General features: G+C 43.4%; 1 protein-coding gene across 3 annotated transcripts in view; it reads right to left on the bottom strand.

The window, feature by feature from the left end:
* Positions 1–6012: 6012 nt before the first annotated feature.
* LOC110530213 (thymocyte selection-associated high mobility group box protein TOX) overlaps positions 6013–25167 on the bottom strand; it is a 57479-nt gene continuing 38324 nt past the window's right edge. For 2 of the 3 annotated variants that reach the window (XM_036985769.2, XM_036985771.2), the window contains 7 exons: positions 24554–24799; positions 19082–19333; positions 17807–18031; positions 16366–16446; positions 15695–16135; positions 9439–9581; positions 6013–7761 (listed from right to left, as the gene is read on the bottom strand). In XM_036985769.2, coding sequence (XP_036841664.2) covers positions 7725–7761; positions 9439–9581; positions 15695–16135; positions 16366–16446; positions 17807–18031; positions 19082–19333; positions 24554–24799 — 1425 coding nt within the window. In that variant the 3' untranslated portion in view covers positions 6013–7724. The remainder of the gene's footprint in view (positions 7762–9438; positions 9582–15694; positions 16136–16365; positions 16447–17806; positions 18032–19081; positions 19334–24553; positions 24800–25167) is intronic. The other variant, XM_036985770.2, reaches the window with a different exon arrangement.

The raw sequence follows: 25167 nt of genomic DNA, 5'->3' as shown, positions 1-25167 counted from the left end.
AGACAAAATGAAAAGAAAAATCCAGAAAATCACATTGTAGGGTTTTTAATGAATTTATTTGCAAATTATGGTGGAAAATAAGTATTTGGTCAATAACAAAAGTTTATCTCAATACTTTGTTATATACCCTTTGTTGGCAATGACAGAGGTCAGATATTTTCTGTAAGTCTTCACAAGGTTTTCACACACTGTTGCTGGTATTTTGGCCCATTCCTCCATGCAGATCTCCTCTAGAGCAGTAATGTTTTGGGGCTGTTGCTGGGCAACACAGACTTTCAACTCCCTCCAAAGATTTTCTATGGGGTTGAGATCTGGAGACTGGCTAGGCCACTCCAGGACCTTGAAATGCTTCTTACGAAGCCACTCCTTCGTTGCCCGGGCGGTGTGTTTGGGATCATTGTCATGCTGAAAGACCCAGCCGCGTTTCATCTTCAATGCCCTTACTGATGGAAGGAGGTTTTCACTCAAAATCTCACGATACATGGCCCCATTCATTCTTTCCTTTACACAGATCAGTCGTGCTGGTCCCTTTGCAGAAAAACAGGCAGAGGAACTTAACTTACTACCCTCTCCACTACTGTCCTGTCGATGTGGATAGGGGGGTGCTCCCTCTGCTGTTTCCCGAAGTCCACGATCATCTCCTTTGTTTTGTTGACGTTGAGTGTGAGGTTATTTAGGGTGGAGGTGATATGGTCCTTGACTAGTCTCTCAAAGCATTTCATGATGACGTGAGTGCTACGGTGCGGTAGTTGTTCAGCTTTGTTATTTTAGCTTTCTTGGGAACAGGAACAATGGTGGCCCTCTTGAAGCATGTGGCAACAGCAGACTGGGATAAGGATTGATTGAATATGTCCGTAAACACACCAGCCAGCTAGTCTGTGCATGCTCTGAGGACGTGGCTGGGGATGTCGTCTGGGCCTGCAGCCTTGTGAGGGTTTAAATGTTTTACTCACGTCGGCTGCAGTGAAGGAGAGTCCGCAGGTTTTGGTAGCGGGCCGTGTCAGTGGCACTGTATTGTCCTCAAAGCGAGCAAAGAAGTTGTTTAGTCTGTCTGGGAGCAAGACATCCTGGTCAGCTATGGGGCTGGTTTTCTTTTTGTAATCCGTGATTGACTGTAGACCCTTCCACATACCTCTTGTGTCTAAGTCGTTGAATTGCGACTCTACTTTGTCTCTATACTGACGCTTAGCTTGTTTGATTGCCATGCGGAGGGAATAGCTACACTGTTTGTATTCGGTCATGTTTCCAGTCACCTTGCCCTGGTTAAATGCAGTGGTTCGCGCATTCAGTTTTGCGCGAATGCTGCCATCAATCCACGGTTTCTGGTTTGGGAATGTTTGGTTTGGTTTGGGAATGCATCGCCGATGCACTTGCTAATAAACTCGCTCACCGAATCAGCGTATTTGTCAATGTTGTTGTTTGATGCAATGCGGAACATATCCCAATCCTCGTGATCGAAGCAATCTTGAAGTGTGGAATCAGATTGGTCGGACCAGCGTTGAACAGACCTGAGCCCGGGAGCTTCCTGTTTTAGTCTCTTTCGATAGGCAGGGAGCAACAAAATGGAGTCGAGGTCAGCTTTTCCGAAAGAAGGGCGGGGCATGGCCTTATATGCGTCATGGAAGTTAGAATAACAATGATCCAGGGTTTTACCAGCCCTGGTAGCACAATCGATATGCTGATAGAATTTAGGGAGTCTTGTTTTCAGACTAGCCTTGTTAAAATCCCCAGCTACAATAAATACAGCCTCAGGATAAGTGGTTTCCAGTTTACATAGAGTCGGGGGGGGGGGAATATATGCGGCTGTGATTATAATCAAAGATAATCTCTTGGTAGATAATGCGGTCGACATTTGATTGTGAGGAATTCTAAGTCAGGTGAACAGAAGGACTTGAGTTCCTGTATGTTGTTATGAGCACACCACGTCTCGTTAATCATAAGGCATACCCCCCTGCTCTTATATCCAGTAGTTCCTCCCGACTGTATGTAATAAAACCTAAGATTACCTGCTGTACCAATGTAAGAAATAACACGTAAAAAAACAAAATAGGAACGCGAAGCGAGGCGGCCATCTATGTCGGTGCCGGAAGTAACAATGCAAATTGTCTGGTTGGACATTTTAGTAATTGTTCAACAGTCTTATGGCTTGGGGGTAGAAGCTGTTAAGGAGCCTTTTGGACCTGGACTTGGCGTTCCGGTACTGCTTGCCGTGCGGTAACAGAGAGAACAGTCTGGGGCCTCCAGAGTGGAGCAGTGGTCTGAGACTCTACATCGCAGTGCTAGCTGTGCCATTAGAGATTCTGGGTTTGAGTCCAGGCTCTGTCGCAGACCTAGAGACCCATGGGGTGGCGCACAATTGGCCCAGTGTTGTCCGGGTTGGTGGAGGGTTTGGCTGGCAGCGATGTTCTTGTCCCATCGCGCCCTAGCGCAGTGCACGCTGGCACGGTCACCAGGTGCACGGTGTTTCCTCTGACACATTGGTGCGGCTGGCTTCCGGGTTAAGTGGGCATTGTGTCAAGAAGCAGTGCGGATTGGTTGGGTTGTGTTTCTGAGGATGCGCGGCTCTCGACCTTCACCTCTCCCGAGTCTGTACAGGAGCTGCAGCTATGAGACAAGACTGTAACTACCAATTGGACACCACGAAATTGGGGAGAAAAAGCGGTAAAAGTAAAAACAACAACAAAAAAAGAGAACAGCCTATGACTTGGGTGACTGGAATCTTTGACAATGTTTTGTTACCTTCTGTAGTGTATAGTATATAGGTCCTGGATGGTTTGAAGCTTGGCCCCAGTGATGTACTAGGCTGTATGCACTACCCTCCGTAGCGCCTTTACGGTCGGATACCGAGCAGTTGCCATACAAGACGGTGAAACAACTGGTCAGGATGCTCTCGATGGTGCAGCTGTATACATTTTTGAGGATCTGGGGACCCATGCCAAATCTTTTCAGTCTCCTGAGGGGAGACTTCATGACTTTCTTGGTGTGCTTGGACCATACTAGTTTGTTGGTGATGTTGTCACCTAGGAACTTGAAACTCTCGACCTGCTCCACTACAGCCCCGCCGTTGTGAATGGGGGTGTGTTCGCCCCTCCTTTTTCTGTAGTCCACGGGTATCTCCTTTGCCTTGCTCACGTTGAGGGAGAGGTTGTTGTCCTGGCACCACACTGCCAGATCCATTGACAAAATTTGAATTAAAGGTATACTCTATTTAAAGGCATAGCTTAAGATAAATGTACTGAAAAACTTATTGAATGAAACTCCATGAGAAAATCGGTTGGCCAGCAAGTGGAAGGGTTTTCAACAGTTTAATTACATTTATTCAACACACGCAAAGGAACCATGCCTGCAAAGACCGTTACGCAACTTCACAAGGTAAGTCTGAATACCAACTACTGAGAAGTGCGTAGGAAAGGCATGAGCAAGAAAGGCGTAATTTCCTAATTCAGAATCAGGCCCCAGGTCTCCAAATCTACAATTTGACACCACTTTCATGCCAATAAACTCTTTGCAAGGGTTGCCAGAAAAAAAAACTATTGAGAGCAACCAACAACTGAAACGCCTGGAGTTTTCTAAATGGCATTGACACCAGGTGCTGTGGTCAGATGAGATGAAAATAGAGTTCTTTGGCCACACACCACCAGTGGGTTTGACGCCGAAAGAAGGATGCATATGCAGAAAATAACCTCATACCTGCTCTAAGAAAAGGTGGTGGATCGTTATGTATTATAGGGTTGTTTTGCTTCCACTGGTCCTGGGGCCCTTGATAAAGTCAACGGCATCATGGACTCTACCGAGTACCAGGACATTTTAGCCAAAGACCTGGTTGCCTCTGCCAGGAGACTGAAACTTGGCCATAAGTGGATCTTCCAGCAAGACAATGATCCCAAGCACACATCAAAATCAACAAGAAATTGTTAATTGACCATCAAATCTACATTTTGGAATGGCCTTCTCAGTCTCCGGACTTGAACCCCATTGAAAACCTGTGGTTTGAATTGAAGAGGGCAGTCGATAGGAGCAGACAAAGGGATGTTAAGGATCTGGAAATATTCTGTATGGAGAAATTATCTAAGATCCCTCCCAATGTTCTCCAATATGAGATTGTTCTCCTATCTCCTTAAACATGATAGAAAAGGCTCAGTAACATTATCCTCGCAAGGGGTGGGTATTAAAAACAGGGGTGCCAAAAATGACATTGTTTTTTGCACATTTTTGTTCAGAATTTTTTATTTCATTATTTTTGGTTGATTCCATTGAGTAATTAATCAAGTAAAATATATTTCCCATGTTGGAAAATTACAATATAGCTCAGTACTGGTATTATTTATTCTATACATTATTTTTTGTTCATTTTTCTTTATCAAGGGTGCCACTCCTTTTGGAGGTGACTGTACCACACACCTCTCTCTTCCTCCAGAGTTACAACGATGCTCCCCAGGTGAGGTCAAAGAGTCCCAGGGCCTCCATGGTGGGGCCCAAGTCTCCCGTTTCACGGATCAGGCCAGTCTCACCCCCACCAATACCACGACCCCCAGAAATGGATATGTAATGTACTATGTCCCTTCAACTCAACTCTGGAACTCGAAGTCAGTTCCACTGCCTTTTTTAATTCTTCCCTTCTAATCAGGGACAGATTTAGACCTGGGACAACAGGTGTGCGCAAATAATTATCAGGCAGAACAGCAGGCCCCGGACCTTGTAGGGTAAGAGTTGTGTACCCATACTACATCATTAGCTCCAGCACCCCCTTCTGGTCATGTATTCACTGCTAATGCAATTGATTTACATGTTGTTCTATCTTTTGGCCACCAGAGAACAGTGCATAGCTACTGGTGTCTTTCTCATGTGGAGTTCAGCCCAGTCTATGGCAGGGGAGGCCAACCCTCCTCCTGGAGAACTACTGGGTTTGCAGAACTTCGCTCCTGCCCTGCTGAATACACACAGGATTCTACTATTCAGCTGCTCATCAGCTGTTTCATCAGCTTAATCAGGTATGTTAAAGTAGGGTTTGAACAAAATCCTGCATGCCCAGTAGCTCTCCAAGAGGAGGGTTGGCAACTCCTAGTCTATGGGGTACATGACTTGTGCATAATATATTAATTCATAGGCACTGGACAGATGGAAAGAGAAAATTGTTGTTCAGAGTAACTTGTTAAAGATGGATAGATGAAATGGAATCAAGATGAACACACGCCAATCCTCACCCACAACACACTCTATTGTTCTCAGCTTAAACAAACACGATACTGATAGATAAGAGCACACATATTGTACTTTGAAACTTTAACACCATGGTAAATACTTTCCCCTTTTTTTTCTAAATAGCAAATCACAATCTCTAGGCTCATTTTGATAATGATCCAAAAACGTACTACCGGTATTCGTAATATTAGCTGATATTATGTTCATGAATTGGTCAAAGTCACCAACCAGGACACCATGTACAAAATGGTCTGGTGAGGATGATATTAACAGCTGCTTACTTGGTGTTCATCAATCTCTTGATCCATATTGATCAATGATTACTGTGCTGGCTGTGACAGTCTACATCTACATAGTCTACAGTACATAGTCTTGAAATTGAACAAAACATAACACAGTAGAAGACTGAATTTAAACAAGTATTTTTCTTCCCTGAAATACAGCGATTGTGATACTTATGTATTGTGTATTGTGTTTTTTTGGTGGTGTGGTTTTCCCGAAGCCTTTGGGCTTCCAACCACACCTTCACACTGTTTCTTTTTCGTAAAGAAAAACTATCACTTGTTTTCTTTGGTGCAAATAAATCCAACTCAAACTAAATCATCATAACTACTGGTTTACAGTAACAAAACACAACATCTTCTTGGAAGTATTTTTAATCTTCACGATTAAGCTGAAATTGTTACTTTTAGTCGACACCTACTCTCCAACTCTGAGACAAGGATATACACAATTAGGACTCTGGTTGTCTATGTTCTCCCAATCCCTCAGGCACTTTAGGTTGAAATAAAAACACAGGGAATCCAAAAGTGAGTGATTACTGCACACAAAAATGCAGGTTTGACTTTATTTCTTTCAAACACATTAGAAACTAAAAATAAGAATACAATTCTTCACATTGTTGTTGCCTGGAGACGTTTTTCTGCCAAAGAGAAAGGAACCCAAATGAAACAAGAGAAGACAGCCATCATCAACGCTATTAAACATAAGGGCTTTTAAAAAAAAACACCTACAGTTATTGTTTCATAAATAGGCGCAGCGTGATGAACAGACTTGATGGAGAGAAAGAGAGAGAGAGTGATGGAGTGATCAGAAGAGCGATGACAAGCCAGATGTCAGGGTTATATATCTCCACTCTACCAATCTGTCTCTACCAATCTCCTTCCCTCATTATCAGACACTTTCGGCTGATAAAGAAAAGCAACTTCAGATTCAGGAGCTTTATGACAATTCATATAATCAATATGCCCAGAAGTTGTACCAAAAAAGGATTTGTACAAAACAAAACATGTTTTTGTTTGTATACTTTCACAAAACTCATATTTTGTGATGTTTTCCAGGTAAAGGGCAGCCAACGTTTATGACGTTATTTCAGAGGATGAAAACAACTGATTTACCAAGTTTTATCTTACAAATATCATTATATTGACAATTCCTACGCCCAATAGAGTCCAAACAGCTATAAAAGCTGTTTAATCAATTTCCCTTATTCTTTGATAGTTAAATTACAACTGGTGTGATCCAATTCACAATCACACTGCACTTGGAACAAAAAAACTCGAGGAGTAAAAGAGTAAAACAAAAATCTATGTACAGCTTGAGGTGATGGCTACACTAACCAGCCGAGGCATAGTCCACAGAGGATCCTATGAACATCATCATCATCAGTTTAGAAAGAGCAACACAACTCTGCTCAAAGACACACGGCAGTCTCTAAGGCAGTCCAGTAGGAAGGAGAGAGAGAGAGAGAGAGAGAGAGAGAGAGAGAGAGAGAAAGAGAGAGAGAGAGAGAGAGAGAGAGAGAGAGAGAGAGAGAGAGAGAGAGAGAGAGAGAGAGAAGTATAATACATGTGTTCTTTGTTAATTTCTTTTGAAGGCTAAAACATCTTGTCTTTCCTTTTAAAAAGTCTTGTTAGTTTGGGGTTTTGGTTTACATCTTGCTATGTGTGGAGAAAAAAAAGCCCCTAAGTGCTAAATTAACTTCTGGGATTTCAACAACGGTCATGATCAAAAATATGGTCATCAGCTTTGTCTTCCTCAAAACACAATCTAACGATATATCAGTAACGATCCAACGACACATCAGTAGATGTGACATTGCTGCCTATTCGTTCAACTCTTTGAGCACCTTTTCTTTCTGCCTCTATGGCCATCCAACAATTAAAAAGTCCAGAACTTTACATTTTTTAAAATCTAATATCAGGGGAGGGTGTTTGTTACAAAACTATCTGAAACCCACTCATGACATCAGTATGATTTTTTTCAAGGTAGATCATAAAGAACCACAAATATCAAAATATGGATGTTTTGCAATATGTGCTTATGTCTTTCTTGTTTTTGAGTGACGGTCAGTTGGTCAGATGGTTCAGCCAGAGTGGGGGGTGGTGGTCAAGGACTTTCTACTGGGGGAGAGGATAATCATGCCTTGGTTCAGTGAATAAAGAGTGGGACTGAATGTTGACCGGGTCTGGTTGCGATCCGGTCCATGGGTGAGTGGAGGTGTGTAGAGGTTAGAGGTCAGATCAGGTCAGGAACAGAGGCTTGTCTCTCTGAAGAGCTCTGAAGGAATAGAGAGGAACCACGACAAAGGAAAATGAATAGTAATCAATCAATAATAATCAATCAATGTTTTTTAAACAGACTTTTCAATTTGAACGATTGATAGACACTTGGGTTAGCAACTGTTCTAATTAACAGATGTTTAAGCAATACATAAAGGGCTAGTTTCCTGGTCAACAATTAAGCCTCCTCCTGGAATACAAAGCTTGCTCTAAATAGAATCTAAATTCAAAGTACTTCTAGAATCTAAATTCAAAGTACTTCTTAGTCCATAACTGGGCCCTAAAGGTCAATCTGAATATGAACTCCATTCATACTCTCATATCTGCTATGTTTCTCCATTCTGCTTTGTCATACTACAGTTGAAGTCGGAGGTTTACATATACCTCAGATAAATACATTTAAACTCAGTTTTTCACAATTCCTGACTTTTATTCCTAGTAAAAATTAACTCTCTCAGGTCAGTTAGGATCACCCCTTTATTTTAAGAATGTGAAATGTCAGAATAATAGTAGAGAGAATGATTTATTTCAGCTTTTATGTCTTTCATCACATTCCCAGTGGGTCAGAAGTTTACATGCACTCAATTTGTATTTGGTAGCATTGCCTTTATTTTTTAAAAACTTTTGTCAAATGTTTCGGGTAGCCTTCCACAAGCTTGAATTTTGGCCCGTTCCTCCTGACAGAGCTGGTATAACTGAGTCAGGTTTGTAGGCCTCCTTGCGCGCACATGCTTTTTCAATTTCTGCCCACAAGTTTTCTCGAGGATTGAGGTCAGGGCTTTGTGATGGCCACTCCAATACCTTGACTTTGTTGTCCTTAAGTCATTTTGCCACAACTTTGGAAATATGCTTGGGGTCATTGTCCATTTGGAACACCCATTTGCGACCAAGCTTTAACTTCCTGACTGATGTCTTGAGATGTTGCTTCAGCATATCAGGTTATGTCGATATAGGACTTGTTTTACTGTGGATATAGATACTTTTTTACCTGTTTCCTCCAGCATTTTCACAAGGTCCTTTGCTGTTGTTCTGGGATTGATTTGCACATTTCGCACCAAAGCATGTTCATCTCTAGGAGACTGTGTGGTCCCATGATGTTTATACTTGCGCACTATTGTTTGTACAGATGAACGTGGTACCTTCAGGCATTTGGAAATTGCTCCCAAAGATGAACCAGACTTGTGGAGGTCTACAATTTTTTTTCTGAAGTCTTGGCTGATTTCTTTAGATTTTCCCATGATGTCAAGCAAAGAGGCACTGAGTTTGAAGGTAAGCCTTAAAATACATTCACAGGTACACCTCCAATTTACTCAAATTATGTCAATTTGCCTATTAGAAGCTTCTAAAGCCATGACATAATTTTCTGGAATTTTCCACGCTGTTTAAAGGCACAGTGTATGTAAACTTCTGACCCACTGGAATTGTGATACAGTGAATTATAAGTGAAATAATCTGTCTGTAAACAATTGTTGGAAAAATTACTTGCATCATGCACAAAGTAGATGTTCTAAACGATTTGCCAAAACTATAGTCTGTTAACAATACATTTGTGGAGTGGTTGAAAAATGAGTTTTAATGACTCCAACCTAAGTGTATGTAAACTTCTGACTTCAACTGTAAATATAGGTTCAATCAAAATAAAAAAAATATATATAATAAGGATGAGTATTTCTACCCATTGCCACAGTATTCGCTGGTCCAGTCGAGGTGCTGGCTGGGCCCATTTCGACACACCTGTCTGTAGTCCATGGATGGGGACAGTCCCTGCCCACCGGACGAGTTGAGCATGTTCTGGAAATCTGATTGGAGAGGGAATCCCTGGAAAAAAAATACAAAATTCAAAGTCTACCATTAGATACCATTTTCCAGTGTTATCTGTGTTATTCTACTCATAGAGATACACTAGTATGTGGACACCCCTTCAAATTAGTGGATTCGGCTATTTCAGCCACACCCGTTGCTGACAGGTGTATACAATCAAGCACACAGCCATGCAATCTCCATAGACAAACACTGGCAGTGGAATGAAGAGCTCAGTGCCTTTTAACGTGGTACCGTCACATGATGCCACCTTTCCAACAAGTCCGTTTGTCAAATTTCTGCCCAGCTAGAGCTGCCCCGGTCAACTGTAAGTGCTCTTATTGGGAAGTGGAAACGTCTAGGAGCAACAACGGCTCACAGTGTGTAGTGTGTAAAAGCGTAGTGTGTAAAAATGGTCTGTTCTCGGTTTGTAACACTCACTACCGAGTTCCAAACTGCCTCTGGAAGCAACGTTAGCACAATAACTGTTCCTCTGGAACTTCCTGAAATGGGTTTCCATGGCCGAGCAGCTGCACACAAGCCTAAGATCACCATGCACAATGCCAAGCGTCGGTTAGAGTGGTGTAAAGCTCGCCGCCATTTGACTCTGGAGCAGTGGAAACATGTTCTCTGGAGTGATGAATCACGCTTCACCATCTGGCAGTCCAGCAGACAAATCTGGGTTTGGCGGATGCCTTGTGAACAGTTTTGCTAGTTCCAACTATAAAGTTTTGTGGAGGAGGAATAATGGCCTGAGGCTGTTTTTATGGTTTGAGCTTGGCCCCTTAGTTCCATTGAAGGGTAATCTTAATGATACAGCATTCAGTACAATGACATTCTAGACGATTCTGTGCTTCCAACTTTGTGGCAACAGTTTGGGGAAGGCCTTTTCCTGTTTCAGCATGACAATGCCCCTCTGCACAAAGCGAGGTCCATACAGAAATGGTTTGTCGAAATCAGTGTGGAAGAACTTGACTGGCCTGCGCAGAATCCTGACCTCAACTCCATCGAACACCTTTGGGATGAATTGGAACGCCGACTGCGAGCCAGGCCTAATTGCCCAACATCAATGCCCTAATGCTTTTGTGGTTGAATGGAAGCAAGTCCTCACAGCAATATTCCAACATCTAGCGGAAAGCCTTCCCAGAAGAGTGGAGGCTGTTATAGCAACAAAGAGGGGACCAACTCCATACTAATGCCCATGATTTTGGAATGAGATGTTCGATGAGCAAGTGGCCATGTGGTGTACAAACAATGACCAGTGAAATAAGCAATAGACTTTAGAATGTGTCAATAATGGCAGCCATCTTGGTCATGGATGAATTACAAATCAGTCTATTTAGAATAAATGGTAAAAGAGGCACAGCATTCTATTGAATTCTATGATTCTAATGTCAGTCATAACGAAGACCTAAGAGTCGAAACGTTGTCTGAGTATATCAAACTCGTATATATTTCCGTAGCAAAGTGCATCAGGGTAGCATGTACATATGTGCACATAATCATAAGCCAGACTTGGAGAATTATCCTTCAAAAGAGGATGAGCGCCTTGCATTTACATACAGATGGTTAGAATCTCACAAGTGGTTATGGAGTCTGAGTCCACAGCTCGCAATTCCCACGACACTGATGTCTCTGACAACAACAAAAAAGCCAATGACAGCCAATACAAGTCACGTGCTGTGATGTGTAAGAGCAACGGATCAGCTAGCTTGTGGATAACGGATCTGTGGATACTGTGGATGGGAAAGTATTTGCAGACTTCTCTATAGCGGTACGGCACTCAGATATATACGAATCAATTCACCAAATAATGACCTCCCATGTTATGTTATGGTATGACACTATTCAAATGAGCTGTGATAGACATTGGTCAAGAGACGATGACTCATGAGGGCATCGTCATTGTTGGGAGTTGGTTATTGACTGAGCTTCCCTATAGCGAGTCAATGGTAGACGTGAGAGTGTACTCTGAGGAGGTGGAGCCTGACCAGCTGGGGAAGCGGGAGAGACGGAAGATGGGGTGTAAAAAAGGAGTAGTTATTTTAATTAGGGGAGCAGAAATTTGAATGTTGGGGTTTCTTGAAGTGTTTGTCTTTTTTTGATTGGGGGAGGGAGGGAGGAGTGGGACAGATAGAGGAGATGGGGGAGAAAGAAATAGAGACAGAGAAAGACAGAGGGAGAGACAGAGAGATAGAAAGACAGACAGAGAAAGAGAGAGAGACTACGTATGAAAGGGAAGTGAATCTGGGCGCTACGCTGCAAGCTCTGCTCTGAAAGAGAGGGGACAGCAGGTGGCTGAGTTCTCTTCTCCTCCTCAGACTCTTACCTATTCAGGCATTGTTCCACAAATTCTTGTCCTTCACTCCATCACAAAGGCCCCATCTGCCCCTTTTTCTCTCTCTCTCTCTCTCTCTCTCGCCCATCCCCCCTCCCCTCTCCCCCCTTTCCCTACTCTATTAACTAAGGAAAAAAGTTTCAGCACTCGCGTTTTTTTTTGCACTCTCTCCCCACCAAAATATGCAAAATTGAGCAAGGGAGGATTATTACTCCCCGTGGGATTTAAAAGTCCCCAATAAAAGAGGGATCTGAGTGCTGGGGGCTTAGTGGCAACCAAACCCAAACCTCTGTTTAACCATTCTTCCCCCCCTTTTCTCCATGGACTGACACAGCCATACAGGCAGCCCCATACAAGCAGCTCATCTAAAATTGGACTTAAGACAAATTCATATTCTAATCTGCATGAAGACTGAGGCACTCTTCTACCCCCCCCCCCCCCCCCCCTATTATTTTTCTTCGATCAGCAACAGTTAATTTGCCTGCTGAGAGTAGATAAATGGCAGTTCCTGCTCTTCAAAAAACAACAACGATACCCACATGCTTAGTGAATACTGTACCTCAAGTCTACCATCTCAAAGCTTCACTCTTAGAAAAAAGGGTTCTACGTTGAACCCAAAATTGTTTTTACCTGGAACCAAAAAGGGTTCTTCAAAGGGTTCTCCTATGGGGACAGCTGAAGAACCCTTTTAGGTTTTAGATAGCACCTTTTTATCTAAGAGTGTACAGTATCAACATGCTCCCTTTCCTTTATATTCTATATTCTAAGGAGGTTAAATAATCTGAACACATTGGACAGGTAAGAGTGGTAGAACACAGTCTAACTACTAGGATATGTTGTTTAACCTCCATATTGATATAACTCGTCTAGGAAGTGAGTGGCATAGAAAACTACCATTCACCCCAACGCCTTTACCTAGAATCTCCCACCAACCCTTGTGTTGTTATTCATTCTAAGTACCACGCTCAGGAGATCAGGAGGTGAGTGTTCTCTCTCACTCAAGAGGTATGTCACCTGTTCCCCTGGATACCCGTTTCCATAACGACCTGGTCCCGTTGATACCTGATAACCTAGTCCTCTTATTAAACTAATGTCCCTCTCAAATGACACCACCCTATGGAGCTCAAAAGTAGTTCCCTAAAGGGAAAAGACAGTGGGTCATGTTAGATCGTACAGGGAGTAAAGCTGATCCTGTGGTAACATCTCCTCTAATATTATAAAGAGCCCCCTCTCGGATATATCTTCTGTGGTTTATTTGTTGTTGTTGATTTTCCTCAGGACAATCTGTCTGTTGCATTAGTGAGGCAGCGAATCTGGGTGTTTTTGTGCATAGAAACGGATGGGTGATTTAACCTCCGAAGGGGTCAGTTACTTTTAAAATACAATTCTGATGTACAGTTTGCATTCTTGTATGTATTCTGTATCTAAGGTCCAGAGAGTGAGAGAGAGAGAGAGAGAGAGAGAGCGAAAGAGAGAGGTCCACTTCCCTTTTTCCAATCTGCGTTGTTGACTAGCCCCTACAGAGAACTCATCTCATTTCCTGTGTATGTGTCCTGTCCTGTCTGCTAGACTGGCTTCATCAGATAGCCCTGCCTGCCTGTGCGTTTTGTCTCCACCACTGATGCATTCATCAATCTCAATGTGCTGCTGTTGGTGCCCTTATATAACATCCTCAGCCTAATGCATTTGTTTATTACTGGGAGAAAATGGAAAATGGGGGATTGTGTGTGTGCGTGTGTGTGCGTGTGTGTAGGGGAGTTGTGTTTTTGAGAGAAAAGGAAAAACAGGGATAGAGAGAAAGAGTGTGTGTAATGTGAATGTACAGTATTAGACTGGCAGTAGTATGAATACATCCTATCTTGCCTTCAATCTCTGGCACATGAAGGGACCGGATATGATTGTAAATAACATCGAAATGAATCATCTATAACTGTGATTCTCAACCAGTGGGTCGAGGTTTTGAACGGGTCCATAGTGACTCAGTAAAAAATACATAAAACATTTATTTACTGACTTCTTATGAAAAATACTGCAGTCTCAACTTAAACAACTAACGTCAGGTAGAAAGTGTGTAGAGATGATATATTTTTTAAATAATTTAACCTGTGAACTATTTTTCTTCAATCACAGTATTTTCAATATAGAGTTATTAGCAGCGCTATTTAGCGTATTTGGTTGATGTTGTGGTCTCATAGCAGTGAGCTTAACATTCTTCATCAAGAATATGGGCAAAATAGAATGAATGACAATGAAAAAGGTGGGGCTGTTGTTCCCTAGTCATATACTTGGTGTATTTACCGTCAATATAGCACTAAACATAGTTTTACAGATTGCATTTTGGCAACACCAAAAAATCGTGTGTAAAGTGTTTGAAGCTGTACATTGTAGGTGACCATGTCTGAGTGTATAACCACAATATGTATAATATGTACAGTGTGTGTTTGTGTGCGCACTTGAGTTTGTGTTTTTGCATGTGTGTTGAACTCACCTGGGCCACAATGCTGTTCATTGACTACAGCTCAGCGTTAGTGCCCTCAAAGCTCATCACTAAGCTAAGCTACCTGGGACTAAACACCCTCCTCTGCAACTGGATCCTGGACTTCCTGACGGGCTGTCCCCAGGTGGTAAGTGTAGGCAACAACACATCTGCCACGCTGATCCTCAACACAGGAGCCCCTCAGGGGTGCGTGCTTAGTCCCCTCCTATACTCCTTGTTCACTCACGACTGCGTGGCCAGGCACGACTCCAACACCATCATTAAGTTTGCCGACGATACAACGGTGGTAGGCCTGATCACCGACAACAATGAGACAGCCTATAGGGAGGAGATCAGAGACCTGGCAGTGTGGTGCCAGGACAACAACCTCTCCCTCAATGTGACAAGGAAGATGATCGTGGCATACAGGAAAAGGAGGGCTGAACATGCCCCATTCTCATCGACGGGGCTGCAGTGGAGCAGGTCTAGAACTTCAAGTTCCGTGGTGTCCATATCACCAACAAACTAACATGGTCCAAACACACCAAGACAGTTGTGAAGAGGGCATGACAACACCTCAGGAGATTTGACATGGGTCCTCAGATCCTCAAAAAGTTCTACAGCTGCACCATCGAAAGCATCCTGACTGATTGCATCACCACCTGGTATGGCAACTGCTCGGCATCCGACCGCAAGGCGCTACAGAGGGTAGTGCGTACAGCCCATCACTGGGGCCAAGCTTCCTGCCACCCAGGACCTCTATACCAGGCAGTGTCAGAGGAAGGCCCCAAAAATTGCCAAAGACTCCAGCCACCCTAGTCATAGACTGTTCTCTCTGCTACAGTACGGCAAGCTGTACCGGAGTGCCAAGTCTAAGTCCAAAAGACTCCTTAACAGCTTCTACCCCCAAGCCATAACAGTGCTGAACAGCTAGTCAAATGACTTCCTGAACTATTTTCATTGACACCCAGTTTTTTTTACGCCGCTAGTATCTACGCATAATCACTTTATTACCTCAATTACCCTGTACCTCCACACATTGACTCGGTACCGGTACCCCTTGTATATATAGCCTCGTAAATGTTATTTTATTGTGTTACTTGTTCTTTTTTTTTTTACTTTAGTTTATTTAGTAAATGTTTTCTTAACTCTTGTTTTTCTCAAAACTGCATTGTTGGTTAATGCTTTGTAAGTAAGCATTTCACGGTAAAGTCTACACCTGTTGTATTCGGCGCATGTAATACATAAAATGTGATTTGATTTTGAGTGTGTTTTTATGCATTTGGGCATGTGTGTGTGTGTGCCTGTTCAACTAACCTGTCCCATTGAGGGTGAGTGCAGAGACAGCGGGTGTCCTCCGAGCTGTTGCTGGTGGTGCATTCCTAGGTGGGAGTGGGAGTGGAGCGGCGGGCTGATCTGGAAAGGAGGGGGGGACACCGCCGCCATGCTGCCCAGAGACACCCCACCTGAATGGGGTCCACTGGGCCGGGGGGTCACCCCCCGGGAGAGACCTTGGAGGGGGGACAGGTGGGGGCTGAGGCCGGCCTGGTGCTGCTGGGACTGCTGTTGCTGGTGGTGGGGGTGGGGGTGGTGGCTCTGGTGATGGTAAGGGTGGCTCATGTAGAGGCTGGGGTGGGAGTGATGGGGGTGGGGGTGCTGCTGGGGGTGCTGGTGGCCTGATCCGGGGAACACGGGGGGCTTGGGGCCCAGCATGGAGGAGGCCTGGGACACTTTGACCTCACCTGGCTCATTGTAACTCTGAAGGGAGGGAGGGAGAGATAAAGAGAGAGAGATAGAGGACAGAGAAAGGAAGACGGGAGAAGGAGTTGGAAAGACAGAGATGGGAAAGCGAGAGATGGAAGCGGGAGAGAGAGAGAGCACAACAGTGATACCAGAGTCCTACAGAGTCAGCTGACCACTGCTCTTATGAAGACTTATCACGATAGAAGAACTACAGCTCCCAGGTTATGTCTGGTTCTGATCCCTACCTGTGAGACCAGGCTTGCTCTGTATGCCGCCAGCTGCTTCAGGTATTCCTTCTTGGCAGTCTCTGTCTTCTTTTTGTACACCTATAAAAGACAGAACAGTAAACATTGCACTTCAGTTGCCAAACTACTTCATTCCTAGAAAGAAACCCATCTACCGGGGTTAGTGTTTATGTCCTATGAAGCTATTATGATGCTAAATAATACTCAAAAGGTTTCCAATTTATATAGAACTAGATTGTTCCTCTTCACAATCCATCCATCCGTCTGTTTTTGTCTGTCTGTCTGTCTGTCTGTCTGTCTGTCTGTCTTCCGAGCTGTTGCTGTTCTCTCTCCAGGAAGTACACTGTCCTGTCCTCAGACAGACATCCTCCTCCACCTTTACTGCTATGCTCCTCTCCGTGTGCAGCTCTACGCCACACTGGAGGTGTGTGTGTGTGTGTGTGTGTGTGTGTGTGTGTGTGCGCGCGTGCGTGCGTGCGTGTGCGTTTGTTTGAAAATGTGTGTGTGTGTGTGTGTGTGTGTGTGTGCATGTGCGCGTATGTAATAGGACAATAGCACGGCGCTTACTAGAATAAATATGTAAAAGCTTTCTCTTCCATTTGCTTCTGTCAAGAGGCCATTTGTAAGTCAAAACACACAGTAGCATTCACAGTAGCATTCACAGTAGCAGAGCCACAGGACCAGGGAGAGCCACTAGCTACTTCTACTGTGAAACTGTGAAGAGGATTTTATGTTGTTTTTTTTCATCAACTTTTTCTCCCTCTTCTTATAATCTAATACACTGAGTGTACAAAACGTTAAGAACACCTGCTCTTTCCATGACATAAACTGAATAGGTGAATCTAGGTGAAAGCTGTGATCCCTTATTGATGTCACTTGTTAAATAAACTTCAGTGTAGCTGAAGGGGAGGAGACAGGTTAAATGAAACATGTTAAGCCTTGAGACCATTGAGACATGGATTGTGTCTGTGTGCCATTCAGAGGGTGACTGGGCAAGAGAAAAGATTGAAGTGTCTTTGAACGGGGTATGGTAGTAGGTGCCAGGCGCACCGCTTTGTGTCAAGAACTGCAACGCTGCTGGGGTTTTCACACTCAACAGTTTCCAGTGTGTTTCAAGAGTGGTCCACCACCGAAAGGACATCCAGCCAACTTGACACAACTGTGGGAAGCATCGGAGTCGACATGGGCCATCATCCATCTGGAACACTTTTGAACACCTTGTAAAGTCCCCGCCCCGACGAATAGAGGCTGTTCTGAGGGCAAAAGGGTGTGTAACTCCATATTAGGAAGGTGTTCCTAAAGCTTGGTGTACTCCGTGTATATTATCATCTATTCTATAGCGTCAGAGTGGGGCGGATCCTGTCTAATGAAGTCCAAGAAGGAAGTGTATGTGAAGAGGTCTGAGGAGGTAGGAGGATGCATTGTACTATCGGGGCCGTACCTGTTTCTGTTCCTCTCCGAGGCCGTCCCACATGGAGGCCACTATCTTGGACACCTCTCCAAAGGTAGCATTGGGGTTGGAGCCCTTGATGGCTGCCTGGGTGTCTCTGAAGAACAGGGCGTAGGCAGAAACTGGTTTCGAGGGTTCGTTGGGGTCCTTCTTCTTCTTCTTCTTGGGGGTCTTGGGCTTTTTGGGAGTCTCGACCGCTGTCGGTCGCTTCTCTGCCTGATGAAGAAAGGAGGAAGGAATGGTCAGACTATATGTGCTTCTGGAGTGAGCAAAGTGTGTGAAGAGTGAGTGTTGATTGTTTAAATAGATCAGAATGGACTTTAATAGTAGATACGCTATGTACAGTATACTGTAGGACGCACAGTTTTTCCTTACCATGATCAGGAAAAACTCAGGACACTATTTAAAATGTTGACTGTATATCCTTCCTAACATTTTCCAGAACATTGATCAATATTTTGGTTTATTTACCTGCTCTTGTCCAGTAGGAATGTATCGTTTAAAACAATTTGTTTTCTATGTGAGATAATGAACATGACCATGAATGTGAGAGTTTGCAAACAGATAGAAATCATTTCTGTATAAAAAGACCTTGACCGATGTTAGTACCGGTAGTTACAACTATGCAAGACTTTCATTTATCCATCCATTTATGAATATGTTTAGAAATGGCTTTATACAGGAAACACAGAAATAGCCATAACTCTGAATAGCACAGTGCACATTTCTGAAATGTTGACCGCATTAGATTTTATACTCCACTAAATTAAACATAAGGATTTTTCCAGAGGGGCACATAAAATATTGAAATAGTTTCATTTTCCAAAAGATTGCTATTTGCAGTTAAAACATACGGGTGGAAATAAGGGTGTGGAATATGGCAAATGTGTTTGGGAAAAGTACCCGTTGGTTTGATTTCCATATAGTGTTGTATATGCATGGAAAATGGCACCATTGTATGAGCAATCACATAAGCATTAAGATAGCAGCTCTCCACTGTGACTCCCTTCTCCAAGGGAAAGGGTAAACAAATGTAATGGCACAAAGGTTACAGATGACTCACACTTATACAAATAGGTGTATGTGTGTCTATGTGCATGCGTGTGTGTGTGTGTGTGTGTGTGTGGGGGGGGGCTGTATAATAAGGAAGTTAGTTGTTTTGTGCGTGTTTATATGTTCTCTCTCTCTCTCTGTGCTCTCTGTGTGTGTGTGAGTGTGTGCCTGCCTGCCACACACGTGCATGTATGTATCCATCCCTATGCTCACCTTTATTGATTCTTCATTGTCATCCTCATGTACGGAACTAGAAGGAGAGGGTGTGGCCGACTTGCTCCCAGGGGGAGATGGGGAATTATGGGTAACGTTGTTCCCGCTCAGTCCCAACTGGGCATTGAGTTGTGATTGGTTGATGGTGGTCAGCTGACTCTGATGTCCCATGCCTGATTGGCTCCTGGGTCTGAGCGCTTCCATTGGCTGATGGCTGCTGTACCGGGAATCGGAATTGACCATTTGTTGCATCTGAAAAAAAACAATGTAGATTTGTTGGCATAAAAATGGCATACAATAATATTACTCTTGACAATGGTTAACCTACTCTTAGAAACGCTCTTGAAACATCTGCTTGTTCACACAAATACTCACAAATTTTCTACAGAGAATTAACCCCATCCATCCCCTCCAGCTAACTAACACCTTAACCCCTTATATCAGAGATGGAAGAGGAAGCGAGACACCCCCTCACTGTTTTTTTCTGCTTTTTTCTTACTTTTTTACCCTGTTTTCGTGATATCCAATTGGTAGTTACAGTCTTGTAACATCGCTACAACTCCCGTACGGACTCAGGAGAGGCGAAGGTCAAGAGCATTACGTCCTCCGAAACACGACCCTGCCAAGCCGCACTGCTCGCTTAAAACCGGAAACCAGCCACACCAATGTGTCAGAGGAAACACCGTACAGCTGGCGATTGAAGTCAGCATGCATTACGCCCAGCCTGGACATCCCAGTCGGCCAAACCCTCCCCTAACCCGGACATCGCTAGGCCAATTGTGCGCCGCCTCATAGGTCTCCCGTTTGGCTGTGACACAGCCCGGGATCGAACCCGGATCTGTAGTGACGCCTCTAGCACTGTGATGCAGTGCCTTAGACCGCAACCCCAGTCGGGAGGCCCCTTTTCTGCCTTTTTTCTGGTTCAATGAAAGTCAATGAACTAAGTAGAACAGCTTATGTCACCACGACCTCTTGGAGATGGTCATACATACTGAACAAAAGAGAACCATGGCGCTCTCCCACAAGCCTGGCTGGCGCATGAAACCCGTGAATTCAGTCAAACAAAAAGGTGTAATGGGTTCACACTCAAAAAGATGTTGCATAAAGCTTACTTGATTATTCATTGTTTTTAATTATTTTCAGGGATAGATACAATTTTATTTGAATTCAAAACAGCATTTGTAAAGAACAACAGATGGGCAGCAGGTGGTTCTAATCAGGGTCGCCACTCATCTGCCTATCAGAGATGTGGCTTTTCTGGTCTACCTTCTTACAAATGAGTCACAAAGAAATACAGAATTATAGGGTATGGGAGAGGGCACGGAGGGCAAATCACAAATCAATCGCCCCCCAGGTGTCCGCTCACCTAAATACATCACATCAATTCATGAGATAGCCCGACCACAAAGGACTTCAGGCACAGCCGTTCATAAATATGTGGGGCCAACTCGTAAATGACATGCAAGATCTGATAAGGACAGTGTTCTTGGGTAACAGTCTAAATTTGGCTTATAGGAAGGAGGTGAAATCGAACTATTAATTTAAACCGTGTGGAGATACAGAATTGTATTTATATGTCCACATGGCTTCTCTGTGGAGTCATTTGTTGTCAATAGTCCCGCCCTCTACGCGCTGGATGAACTTTTTCCCATCCCGACCCGACGCAATTCATAACAGAATGATTTTGCCCTATAAAGTGTCTCGCAAACGGCGAGGCGATGTCTTGACGTCGAGCAGTACTTTTATGTTCTCCAAGTCGTACTTTCAAGACGCGGGATGGTTTTTTTTCTTCAATACAAATCTTATTACAAGAACACTGTAACATATCAATAACTCCTTTCGTAGGGCAAGTTACACATGACTTTATTTGATAGGTCCTAGAAGTCTGAGGGCACACAACGTTAGAACAGTTTCTTATGGTGCTACAGGAGGTGCATGGGAAGCATCCTTCTATGAAGGTCTGCTTGATGGATTTCTTGATCGTTTATAGGTGAATGAAGGTGGATTCTGGAAGGCGGAATTTAAAGAGGAGTCTGAGGATAATATCTGCCAATGTTTATTGATGCCATTACAGCTGTCATTGAAAGTAGGTATATAGTTCACAGAAAACGGTTTCTTCTGTTTTGTCGGGATAGTAACTAGCTTCTGTTCAAGCTTTTGACAAGCCAGGTATCGGGGTATCGTCTCAAGCGAAGAAAAAAAAAACGCTTGAGGAGAGAATTTGATTGTCTATCATATTCTCCCTCTGTGTCACAGATGCTACTCAGTCGATGAAGTTGGCTTACTAGTAAACCTCTTTTTAGGGGGAGAGGGTGGTAACTATCAGCTGTCAATACAGTGTTTTTATCTGTAGGTTTTCTGTAAACTGTAATACTTAGAGATCATCCCTTCTTTGTAACAAGTACATCTAAGAAATGCATAGAGTTAATGCTTTTTTCCATAGTGAAGGAAATCGATTGTCCTCTAGTGTTAATGTAGCTAAGAAATTCATTGAGTTTAATTTCGGAACCTGTCCAGAACACGAAGCAATCGTCCAATATTTAACATGATCCTTGTAAGGATTATATTCCTAAATAAAATCCAATTCAAAATACTGATCTAAGGTCAGTGTTGTGTTGTTGTTGTCATGACAAAGCGGCAAGAGCAGACTGGTACACAGGCTAACCAATCTTTCCCCTTAGAGCAGCTCACCCACTGAACACCTCCTCTCCCTATACAGATGTGTGACTGTTGGATAGGGCCTGGGTGATGTGGTAAGGGGAAAAATTAGTGATGTGGGTGTAACTAAAACGGAGGGGGGGAGGATTTGGTGTCGGGCTGTTTGGTAACCGCCAGTAACAGCGGAACACAACCTAATCCCCATGGCGACGTGGGGGAACTTTCAGAATTATCAGAGAGGTGAGTCACAAGCCAGGTCATCATTATGACACTAATATGAATGGATGCCAAGGATTCTTTTATCTCCGTCTGTCTCCAACAATCCATATCTTATGGTATAGTCTCTGGCCATTCATTTATCAAAGCACTGATGGTTGATTATAATGAACGCCATTTGACTAAGTGTTATATTAATAGGTAAATCGTCTAAGAGAAATTCACTTCTGCAGTGTGTCTTTTAACCTTGTAAATTGGGATGGTATTCAGAAAAATGTCTGGTTCTGGGAATACGATATGGGCCTACAGATAAATTGTTGATACAATAACATGTGGATGGATTTCTATGAGAAAAAAATGGCAAATTAGTGCATTACAAACAGGAAATTGGTGGCAGTGGAATGCTGGTAAAAAAATATAAAAATGTAAATGAGATTGTAATTTATTCCATTTAAAACTACAGGGAGAGGAAACTACTTATCTGTAGGCCTACATCGTTTTCCCTGAACCAGACATTTTCCTCTCAATATCTTCCACAATTTAAAAGGTTAGACGATACACTGCTTTTATCCCCAGTTCTGTGAAAAAAATCACATCTGCAGAAGTGAATTTCTCTTAGACGATTTACCTATTAATCTAACACTTACTCAAATGGCGTTCATTATAATCAACTATCGGTGCTTAATAACAATGAATGGCCAGAGACTGAGAGAATGAAGGCTAAACGTATAGAAAAAGACATGAGGCTAATGCCCCAGACCAATAGAATCGACCAGCCTCTTTCATTCCTCGCCGTGGCAACAAGCTCTCGGCCCCGTTGCCTGGCAACCATAATTCATAGCCACTCTAAATGGATGTTCTGTGAGAACATTAAGGTGAACGGGAACAAAATGCCCTTTGTCAATCTGGGGAATCTTTCAGCCGGCACGTCATCCTATCTGAGCTCCTATTTCCTTTTAGTAAAAGTAGTTTACGAATGCTGAGCAATAGAAAACACTCATGTTTCGAAGTGTTTTAGCTACCGAGTGAATGTGAAACATAATATAGTGGTAGCTCAAATGCTTGGCTTAAAGTGGAAAATAGGCTGTGATGGCCAAACTTGGAAATCATTAAAGGTCCCGCACAGTCATTCTGATTCAAATGTAAAATAGCCTTTTAAGTGACCAAAACATCACCAATAATATTTTTGGGGGATGAAAAAAATGCTCAGAATTTGAGTAAATTCAGTGAGGCTTAATTCCATTCATTCCATTCCATTACAATGAGCCTATCCTCCTATATCTCCTCCCATCAGCCTCCTCTGTATGCCACTAACCAGCTAACAGCAGACACAGATGAAAGGGAATCCTTTAAGTATCTTTGCTGACACAAGTAAAATTTTGGCACCAGTAGACTACCGAGCTAGCTATGCAAACCACAGCCCTCTGCGAACACACCCTCTGTGATGATAGTTACAAGGTGGTATTATTTAAATTAGGTAAGAGAATAAGATGTTACCATTGGTGTATTAAAATGAGGGGCTTCGTGTGATAGGGTGGCAGATAGCCTAGCGGTTAAGAGCAGTGGGCCATTAACCATAAGGTCACTGGTTAAAATCTCTGCATAAGAGTTTCAGCTAAATTACTGAAATGTCAAACTAAGCCCTTAATAATCCCGCCTCCTGAACTCTAATTTTTGACACAAGGGAGCGGACCAAAACCTAGCAATGTACCAACTACAGTCATTTTTCATACTTTGGTCATCCTACTTTGATCTGGTTCCATTCAAATCAGGACATTTTTATTAAAAACATGATTTTGACTGTGCGGGACCTTTAAGCTCCACATTGAAAACCCGAAATTGGGTTATATGGTTCAAGAACAGGGTTGTGTGGAGCTACACAGCTACACCTGTCTGATTAATGGAAATAAATATGCAGCAGGGAAAACCATGAAGAGCATGTAGACAGCACACAGTGCAATCATGTCGTTCCTCAGTGGTGAAGGTGCTGTTGAGACATAATATTGTTGTTTATCGGTGAACGTGGTGAACATGGCCAAAGGCAGAAAGAACCTCTGGCTGAGAGCGGGACGTGAGAAGTTTCACTTTGACTCGAATGGGAGATTAGGTCCAATACCTATGCAGAGTGGTAAACCACGATTAGTCATGTCACCTATCACATCGTGAGGTTTCTGCAAGGAAAGACAAATCCAAAAGTTTAGGTTTCATTTCTCCACTTCTTGAAAAGTCAAGACTTGAATTGAGCGTATTTCTGCTGAATGTCACCCCACCAGTTTGTTTTCGATTTCGAATGAAATGAAGGGGGAAAATCTTAATCAACCAACTGACAACTCATGGGTCATCCAAAAGAATACCGTTCCTCGATCCTGGTCCCGGAGACCCAATGTGTTTCCAGGTTTTTGTTCTTTCCCAGTGCTAACACATATGACTGAACTAACCGGCTAATCGTCAAGACCTTGATTCGTTGGATGAGGTGTGTTGTTGCTGGGATGGAACACGTGCCTGCACCCACAGCTGCCATCCAGAACAGAAAAACCCACTTACGTATTTACAGTGATCTCTGCACACTGCTTGCTAGTGGCATCAGGCTAGACTCACCACAGACAGGGTGCTGGACATTAGGCCGCCATTTTGGCTCAACAGCCCTCCATCCTGACCCATCATGTCCATTCCCTGCAAGTGGAAGGGGTGCAGGCCACTCTGGGAGTGAGAGGGTGCCAGCGGGTGGTAGGAGCCAGACTCCGACTCTGGTAGGTGGGGGTGCAGCATGTGTTCTGGGATGGTGGGAGGCGTGATGGGGGGAATGTTGAAGTCTTCATCCCCCAAACTGGGCACTGGGTAGGACTGCAAAAGAAGAGGAGAAGAAGAAATAATATGACAAAATGATCATTTAGAAAATGTTTTTAAGTGGATATGCAAGTCCACCCAAACTGGGCAGTCAAACACATTAGGCCTAGGAACATAATAGAGGTGGATGCTACACTTTGGTAGTAGTGGACAATGTAAAGCTCTTTGAGTGACTGGAAAATAAATCCAATTCATTATTATTACAGTATTATAACACTAACGCTCAGCTACAGCACCGCAATACAGAACATGCAGATTACATCAGATCATTCTAGTCCTCATTAATAGACTACTATGGTTCCATGAGTCTTTATTAAGACTGTGCAATGGGACGTCTGTAAATACCTCGTGAATTGATGCTATTA

Source organism: Oncorhynchus mykiss, chromosome 8 (genome assembly GCF_057628025.1).
Source record: "Oncorhynchus mykiss isolate SJ-2025 chromosome 8, ASM5762802v1, whole genome shotgun sequence".
NCBI lineage: Eukaryota > Metazoa > Chordata > Actinopteri > Salmoniformes > Salmonidae > Oncorhynchus > Oncorhynchus mykiss.
Note: the sequence above shows the minus strand (reverse complement) of the source record. Positions and strands in the feature narration are given on the sequence as shown.